This window comes from Arachis ipaensis, chromosome B08 (assembly GCF_000816755.2).
Source record: "Arachis ipaensis cultivar K30076 chromosome B08, Araip1.1, whole genome shotgun sequence".
Classification (NCBI taxonomy): domain Eukaryota; kingdom Viridiplantae; phylum Streptophyta; class Magnoliopsida; order Fabales; family Fabaceae; genus Arachis; species Arachis ipaensis.
In genome coordinates this window covers 977667-986661 of record NC_029792.2, presented here as the reverse complement: position 1 = coordinate 986661, position 8995 = coordinate 977667, and the positions used below count along the sequence as shown (strand labels likewise).

The following is an 8995-nucleotide window of genomic DNA, read 5'->3' as shown; positions in this document are numbered from 1 at the left end:
AAAAAAATTTAATTAAATTTATTCTTCAAAATTTTAAATTAATGGCATTAGTCTTTCTGTTATTTTTTTTGTTGACAATGACAAAATTTATTAACGTGGCATGTTAAGTGATATTACAACACACAGGAGTCTTAATTGACAATTAGTACGATAAGTTAATGAAATTAGATCAAATTAAAACCTAATTGAAGGGAAGAACTTGAGGCATTAGCGTTTGGTGCAGAGACAGAAACTGAAAAAAATTTTAGTATTCTGTTTGGTGCAAAGTGGAAGACAGAAATTGAAACAAGAATAAAACTCTAATTTAATTTGTACAAAGGGTAAAATTAGAATGAATTAATTGAAATGAGGGTATTTTAGGTATAAAATGTTATTAAAATTTCAGTCCCCTGTGTCCCCACTTTTTGGAGATACTAAAATACTGAAATTTTGAGGACAGAGACAAAAATTTTAATACCAGTCTCTGAGCCAACAAACATGATACTGAGTCTCAGTCTTCCAGTCTCTATCCCAATATCTCAAAACAAACGCTAATTCCTCAAATTGAGATTGAGTTTATCTAATTTCATAAACTTATCATGTTATCGCCAATTAGGATTACTAGGTGTGTACTGTGGTGTCACCTGACATGTCACATCAACAAAATTTGACGCCGTTAGTAACGGATGTGATGAAAAGACTAAAATGACTACTTAAAATCTTTGAACGACGAATCTAATTAAAAAATTTTTCAAAAACTAATTTGGAGTATAGATTATCTTTCGGAGACTAATTTGATCATTTGCTTAAATAAAAATAAAAAAAATGGAATAAATAATTAGATTTATACATTTTAAAAATTCCAAATAATCTCTACCTTTCTAGAGAGCTCTGTCCACTAATTATATCAATAATGCTGGCCGGTAAACTTTGATGAATGTCAGAATCATGCAACAGATGATTAACTACAGTAATCCTATTTTCAACATTATCATCATCAGCTGGCAAACATTTTTTGAGTTGAGCAACAACATAACTCATTGCTGGCCTGTTAATGGAAGCAGCTGCTACACAAGCCATTGCAATATCCAAGACTTTCTTTGCAGAGTCAACATCAAAGTTTCCTTCTAATCTTGGATCCACAATATCATTCACCTCCCTTTCACTAAGCATTGATCCAACCAATCTAATTATGTGAACTTTCTCTTCTGTTTTGGTTATGGCTGGATGCCCTGTAATTATCTCAAGCAAAACCACTCCAAAACTATAAACATCACTTTTTTCACTCAACTTGCTTGATCTGTGGTACCTACACATTTTAACAAGTTATAATATATTTATTAATACACACCAATCTAAATTAAATTCAAAGGGAGTAACAAAATCAAAATGGTGATTACAATATATTAAGATATAACCTTTATTTTTTGTGCTATTGTTATATGAACTTAATTTTGATGCATCGCCAGTGTAAAGTTTACATAGTCGTGCAATCACATCGGTTCTTTTAGATTATCATTCACACGATCAATGTAAAAGGTAGTTATTTTTTACTTATGTGGCGTTATGTAATTGAATGCACGTGTAAAATTACTTACAGCGGATCAAGGTATCCGGGGGTGCCAGCAACCACAGTGCACATGTGTGTATCATTTTCATTAGGGTAGATCTTGGCCAAACCAAAATCAGCCAATTTTCCTCTAAATTTTTCAGTTAGTAATATGTTCTTTGACTTTATATCTCTGTGAACAACTCCTGGACAACAACCTTCATGTAGATACTCCAATCCTACATGCATACACTCCAAATATAATTTAAGTAAAAACATTGTTATTCTTTTTCAATTCGATATGTAATATCGAATGAAATTACTCCTCCCAAAAGTTTAAACTAGGAGAAAACAAGGATCGAATTATATACATTTTGATCATAGAAATTCTAATATCATATCATAAAATTACTTATCTCAAAAGCCTAAATTGACAAGAAGAAGCACATGAACAATTATATCTCTAACAATATATACTAACCTTCTGCAGTATCCACTGCAATTTGAATTCTTTGTTGCCAACTCAATATAGTTTCACTTTTATCTGCATTATTTATGAAGTTAATTAATTAATTAACACCATAGTGATGAAAAATGGTGATTAGTGAATGATAGATATAGTATCATATAGTAATTTACCTGATAAGTGGTAGGCTAAGTCTCCATTAGGCATGTATTCATAGATGAGAGCCATGTTTGTGCCATCATCACAATATCCTATAAGAGGTGTCAAGCATTTATGATGAGCTACAGCCAGAAGTTTTGCCTGTCAATCACACTCAAAAATGCAACTCTTTCTGTTAATTAACTAACATATAATAGACTAGTGATGTTTATTTTTATGTTAACTAGTTAAATTATATAATTAATTCTTAATTAAGATCACCTCTGCCTGAAATTGTAGATATGCTTGGGCTGAGTTTGAGTCTGAAGGAGACAGCATTTTGACAGCAACTTCAGTATCACCTACATAGCCATGATACACTGTTCCAGATGCTCCTTTTCCCACAACCCTTTTAAAATTTTTGGTAATTTTTTGGACTTCAGCATAGCTAAATTGCTGTTTATTTGACTCTAACTCCATCTTTATTCTTGAATATGCTCTCAGATTCCCCATTTCAGAGGCTACTGTATGTGGAAACAATGCATTGAGTAAAATATAAAGCTAACTGTCTTAGAAATTAAACCAAACATTGATGATTATCATGTACCTCTATGTCTTTTGAATATGAAGAAAGAAGTGATTGCTGTTGCCAGAATCACAAAAGCTCCACCTAGTGATGCCACCAATGGAACCACAACTTTATTACTATTGCTGCATGAACCTGAATAGCAAAGACCTTGATTTCCTCCAAAACTTGCATTTACAATAATAATAAAAATAAATAAGCATGTTAGTAACAGAAAATATTACTATTTGGAACTGAAATTTGAGGTATAAACTATAAAGCATACCTGGTTTTGAGCATGCCATTATTTGAATTCTCTCTGAGTTGCATTGGAACTGCTCCTGTTAGCTGATTCCCTTCCAGGTTCCTTCATTGGAGAAAAAATGTTGAGTGTTGTCACTTATTTTTTATTTTATAAATTCATTCAGAAATAATTTTTCAATATGAAAATATCTGACTTACAGAACTCTTAAGGAGTGAAGTTGAGATAAGAAATAAGGCACTGATCCTGTCAAACTGTTGTTTGATAAATCCCTGAAATTGGAACAAATTATTTTCACTCAAGTTTTGAACTTTATATATACCTCAGCATTTATAATTGTATATCTGATGGATCCAGTGACTTACAAATATTCTATTGACTTCAAATTGGATATGGCTGATGTTATATTTCCAGTTAAACCACTGGAAGATAAGTTCCTACAACCATCATGATTATAAATAAGTTTCATCAATTTCATCCAAGAGAAAACTATGTAGTTTCATCTACTATAAAATTAACCAAAACTTACAAGTATATGATCCTTGGAGAAGAAGAACCAGCATAGCTGCAACTAACACCATCCCACATGTAACTTAGTGGAATGCATGGATCTCCTTGCCAATTTCTTTTTATCCCATAATTTGACTTCACATTCATGATAGCAGAAGCTGTTCTCATAAATATGAGAACTAATAAGTCAATAAGAAGTGAGGAAATTCTTCAAGAGCAAGAAAATTTGTAAGTTAATCTATATATATAGTTACCATCAGTTTGGTCTGTTTGTGATTGTGAGAAATTCTTAGTCATATATATCTCAATGGCACTGAAAAGAGGTGGAAGTGTTGATCTGCTTGTTCTGTTAATCCAAACTTCCAACCGAGGTTTTTCCAAAATTGATATGTAATACACGCTCTGCAGGTACTTAAGATTCACTGGAGAACCATTAAGAAGATACCCATTCACAAAAAAGTTGAAGTCTCTAAATTGATTTGCTTCAAGTTTCTGGATTTCGGCAACGAAGAAGTACACATAGTATGCAGAGGCATTATCCTTGGGATAGAAGTTAAATTCTATATTATCATTGTTATTTGTTGGAATTGCTGCTGTTTCCATCACTGTAGAGGCTGGTAATGGTAAAAAGTTGTATGAAGTTGATTCTTTGTCTATAGCAAGAGAAGTGTTTATCTGTTTCCAATCTTTTGAATTGTAAGGTGTCCATATTCTATCATGGACATCATCTGGGTATCTTTGATCAGGAAAAATAACAACAAAAATGGAAAATCAGAGAGCCTCATATTGTTGTGACACTATATGTTTATATAAGTCTTAATTAAGATACGTAACTTGGCAATGAGATCAAATCAATAATCACCTGACTGTTTTATCTTCCTGTAATCCTATGTCATACCGGGCGAGAAGCTCCATGGAGTTAATCAGATAGGCATCACTGTCAAGAACTCTAATCTCTAAAGCTGATATGAAAGGTGTACCCTTGTTGGTGTTAACTAAGCAAACATGAACATAATCCGAGGAAGCAACAAAGATGATTTCCTTGGTTATTACACTGGTTGGATCCTCAAACACTAGAGATTCCCACCATTTGGTTCCAAGATAGATATCAAATTGAGGAAGTGAATCTTTACCATCATAGTTTCCATACATGAACCTTGCCCTTATTAGATACTTGCTGCTTCTTCCTTGAGGGACCTTAAGGGAGTAGCAGTTTCTGATTCTTTCTGGGAAACTTCTAACATTCCAGAACTGTTTGGCAAGTGAAGAGGCCTTATATTTGGGTGATATGTTGTGGCATTCACCAGTGTCTATGATGCTGGCATCTGAAATGTAATATATGGAAGTTGTTTCATCTTTGTAACTTGCTTCATCCACAAGTCCACAATCAATGCTAACAAAGCCTGAAAAGGGGGAAGTGGTAAGAACAAGAAGCAATAGTTGTGATTCTGATAAAAAAAAATCTTATGAGAGATTACCAAACCTGATTGATTCTGGGCATGAACAATGATAGGAAGATTCCACAGAAGTTGAAATACTAAAAGCAGGAAAATTCCTATCATTTTTCCCCCCTGACCTTTATGTGTAGAATTGAGATCTTGTCACAACTTAAAACTCATTTGATATTTGATGTTGGATTATGTTATGAGACTTGTAATCATGACTTCTATAACATATGATTAAGCTTAAGCTTTTCATTTAATGAAGTCAAAAACAGCATTATTTTTATGTAAGTGTTGGACTTTAGAAACTTCCCCTTTGAATTGTCAGAATTGTAGACTGTAGACTATATTAATATTTATCAATAGAATCATATAGCTGTTTTCTCTCTTTTTTAATTTTTTTTTTCAAGGTTATGCTAAAAATATATATACTCTAGCATATGATGCAGTTGACCAGTGTGAATCAATAAACAAAGTACCATACGTCTCCCAAATTTTCAAGCGTGTGCCAATTGCCACAATATATAAGACTTTTAGGTATCTTATCAAAATAAATAACCATATTCAATAAAGTTGAGGTTGCCCATGAAGAAATATCTCTTGACACTTCTGTCCTAGAGCGTGTCTGGCATTATTCATTTTCAGAAGCACAAGTGATTAGGATGCTAAATAATAATATTCACTTCATAATAGTTGGTCCTTGTAACTCTTCTTTCCATGTAAAATTCAAGATGTAAAAGTTCTGTTTCCCTTCCAGAAAGTTTCAACTTTACAAACAGATAACATTTCTACCTGGCTAAAGAACTCTCTCCACTTATTATCTCAATGGAAGCATCAGTTGTATAATTACATAGATCGTCAGGTAGCCTAGTCATCTCCATTGCTAAACAATCTTTCAATTCAGTCACCACTTGAGTCATGGTTGGCCTATTAATGGAACAGGATTCAATACATTTAGTCTTGAGTCAACAACATCTTCAACCTCCCTTTCGCTTTCGCGCAGCCATTCAACTATGTGAGTTCTTTCCTCAGTTTTGGATATAAGAAGTTGGCCAGTAATGATCTCAAGCAAAACAATACCGAAGCTAGAAACATCACTCTTTTCATTCAGCCTGTTTAACATAAAGTATCTGCAAGACAAGAATTTCAATTCAAATGGCTAGTCTTTGATGAAAAACAAAATACAGACCAAGTTGAAACAATTAAAGTAGTTAAGCACTTGTGATGAACTTTAGTAAGAAGTTCTGCCTACAAACGAAAACAAAATGATATAGACTAAGTTAATAAAAGTGTATCATCATTCATGATAGACTGTGTATATGATATTGATGTACATCATTGTATCTTTAGTTACCTCTGCCTTGAATTGCTGGTACCCTTGAGCTGAAGGGGAGGGTATTTTGACAGCTCCTTGAATGTTACCTAAGTAGCCATGGCAAATATGGACTATAAACGTGCTCTTTATTCCATTTAATTTTCTGCTCATTTTGCACTACATTCGAATATCATTTCAGCAACTTTAACTTATTCATTTGATACTGTACTTGAGCCATTCACCATATTACTTGAATGAAAAGACTCAAAGAGTGATGTATATTGCTTTGGAGTTGTTCTACTTGAGCTGATTACTGGCCAGCCTGCAATCACTAATTGATGTCTCCTTTGGTAGTTCTAGTGGGGAGAGTTCACTGTTAAGGTAGCAATTATATATACCAAAGTTTCTGTGATAATCATCGATTGTTTGAATGCAATTAACTCCTTTGCTTCATTAACCATGTAGTTCATTGCATAAAAGATACATTAAAAAAAAGAGAAAGAAAACCAACAAATGATTGATCATTAAAAAGGCAGAAGGATTGCATGCAAGTCCAAGTTGATCTTATTGTTGTAATACATCACTTTCTACTTGCAATTGTGCCTTGATCTTATTCACTATTACCCTATTAACAAGCTTGATCCTAGACAATCAAGCTCTTAATTACCTGGCCTGAGGAGTGGATTCATTTTGTACATTCACAAAGACTAGTTCAACCGATGAATCTCCATTACTTTTGTTGCCACCACCACCATATTTTGTTTGACTTAATTCCATGGCCAAAGCGTTCTTGAGTTCAATCAATACCTCACTCATGATTGGTCTTTCATTAGAGCTTTGTGACACACAAGCCATTGCTGTTTCCACAACCTTCCAGGCAGAGCTACAGTCAAAGTCTCTCCCTAACCTCGAGTCAACAATGCCATGGATATCCCCTCTCTCCACCATCGAACTAACCCAATGACTTAAGTGAGTTTTCTCATCATCATCATCATCATCTTCTGCCATTCTTATTGCTGCTTGACTTGTGATTAACTCCAAAAGAACAACTCCAAAACTATAAATATCACTTTTCTCTGTTAATCTGCTTGATTGGTAGTAACTGCAAATTAAAAAAAAATGTACAAATGTTAAATTGTTCAATGTATTTTCAATTTTTCATCGAAAGTCGTGATTAGTATCAATCACTGTATTTTCTTGGAAAATACTGACAAATTCTAGATAACTAATATTTTCTTTTCTTATTTTTGTCTTACTTTTTTACTAATACTAATCAATTCTTTTATGCTAAAAATAATTGGATTACTTACTTGGGGTCCAAGTAACCAGCGGTGCCGGCAACAACAGTTGAAACATGACTGCCCCCATCGATTGGGATAATCTTTGACAAACCGAAATCAGATAATTTTGCATGCAAGTTTTCAGTCAACAAAATGTTTGAAGCTTTTACATCTCTGTGGATTATAGGTGGCTTGCAACCATTGTGTAAATATTCCAATCCTGATATCAAATGTACTAAAAATGTATTAAAAGAAAAATAAAAATAAAAATCAGATGTAGTTTGAGAATTAGTTTCCAACCTTGTGCTGCATCTACTGCTATACAGAGCCTGTCTTTCCAGCTCAGGAATTTGGTACCTGATGAGAGATGTTCATGTAGGTTTCCATTAGCCATATACTCGTATATGAGAGCCTTATTGCTTCCTTCATTACAGTATCCAACAAGGGAGGTCAAATTTCTGTGATGAACTCTCATTAGAAGCTTAACCTGCAGGGAATAATATAACCAAATCCAGAATCATCAGTTTATCATCGTTGTGATATATAATAAGAGCTTAATTTTGATGCTCTTTATACAATAGTCCAATTAATAGTTCTTTTTTCTAATATAACATTACGTAATTAGATGCACATGTAAAACTGTTTGATAGTATATTAAAATTAGATTCATATCATAATTAGTCTTGTTACCTCTGCTTGGAATTGCTGATAACCTTGAACTGAGGATTGAGAAAGCATCTTCACTGCAACTGGAGCATCATCAACATATCCCATATAAACTGTTCCAAATCCACCTTTACCAAGGATTTGACAGAAGTTGTTGGTGATTTTAAGGATATCAGAGTATGAATAGATTTTATTCTTGAACTTGAGTGATACATCATCCTCTTGCTTGATCTCCTTTGGAGTAATTTCTACTGCCACCAATGTCAATTAATAAATCAACATGCATGTATATGGATTTTGCAGATAATATAGTGAGATTCATATTTATTACCTTTGGTTTTTCTCCTTTTATTAAGAGTCCAGACTATAGCTGCGGCGGTCACTGCCACTAAAACGACTGAAAGCCCAATAGCTGCAGCTACTAAGAATGGCTTTGTCTTCTTTTTCTTCTTTTTTACTTTGCATTCTCCAGATTCACATAGTAGATATGGATTTTGATCAACACTATCATAGAAGCATTATTATTTAGAGTATAATTATGATGAAATAGAATCAGTTAGTATCGCTTATACTTATATAACATATGTATATATTTATTGTAGAATTTTGTGCTTTTATTATTTTGATTCTTCTAGTACCTATATATACATTTGTACATTATACCTTTAAGAATAACATGAATAATATAATCTTGATTACTCTCTTGTAGTCATTTTTTATAAAAAATAATATTAATTTAGATCGATTCAAAATTTGATTCACCATTTTTTGGTTAAATTAATTTATCTGACCTAATTTTAACAAAATTAACACAATTTAATCG

The 8995-nt window shown here is 33.0% G+C and overlaps 2 protein-coding genes across 3 annotated transcripts in view; both read right to left on the bottom strand.

Annotated features, from left to right (window-relative positions):
• LOC107613167 (putative leucine-rich repeat receptor-like protein kinase At2g19210) lies at window positions 768-5233 on the bottom strand. Of its 2 annotated transcripts, none has more exons than XM_016315029.2 (13): window positions 4953-5233; window positions 4332-4872; window positions 3724-4205; window positions 3489-3627; window positions 3325-3396; window positions 3160-3231; window positions 2984-3064; window positions 2740-2885; window positions 2415-2656; window positions 2168-2294; window positions 2010-2072; window positions 1578-1767; window positions 768-1288 (listed from the first exon to the last, which is right to left on the bottom strand). In XM_016315029.2, exons 1-13 carry the CDS (start codon window positions 5029-5031, stop codon window positions 853-855), a joined length of 2670 nt encoding a protein of 889 aa, XP_016170515.1. In that variant the 5' UTR covers window positions 5032-5233; the 3' UTR covers window positions 768-852. The 2 variants fall into 2 exon arrangements, with proteins under 2 accessions (XP_016170515.1, XP_016170514.1); XM_016315028.2 differs by having other exon boundaries at window positions 771-1288; window positions 2740-2891; window positions 4953-5218.
• The window catches only part of LOC107613164 (putative leucine-rich repeat receptor-like protein kinase At2g19210), a 5416-nt gene continuing 3111 nt past the window's right edge, over window positions 6691-8995 (bottom strand). Inside the window, exons 8-12 of the mRNA XM_016315027.2 lie at window positions 8504-8676; window positions 8197-8423; window positions 7807-7993; window positions 7537-7726; window positions 6691-7328 (exon numbers count right to left, since the gene is read on the bottom strand). Of these exons, the coding sequence (XP_016170513.1) occupies window positions 6890-7328; window positions 7537-7726; window positions 7807-7993; window positions 8197-8423; window positions 8504-8676 (1216 nt within the window). The 3' untranslated portion in view covers window positions 6691-6889. The remainder of the gene's footprint in view (window positions 7329-7536; window positions 7727-7806; window positions 7994-8196; window positions 8424-8503; window positions 8677-8995) is intronic.

Bases quoted from the DNA above. Each gene is read 5' to 3' on its own strand.
- LOC107613167 (XM_016315028.2), bottom strand. From the start codon at position 5,031: ATGATAGGAATTTTCCTGCTTTTAGTATTTCAACTTCTGTGGAATCTT. The intron at 2,892-2,983 runs GTATGCTTTATA...TATTATTGTAAA, and splicing joins AATGGCATGCTCAAAACCAG to TGCAAGTTTTGGAGGAAATC. The intron at 2,295-2,414 runs GTGATCTTAATT...TGTGATTGACAG, and splicing joins ATCTACAATTTCAGGCAGAG to GCAAAACTTCTGGCTGTAGC.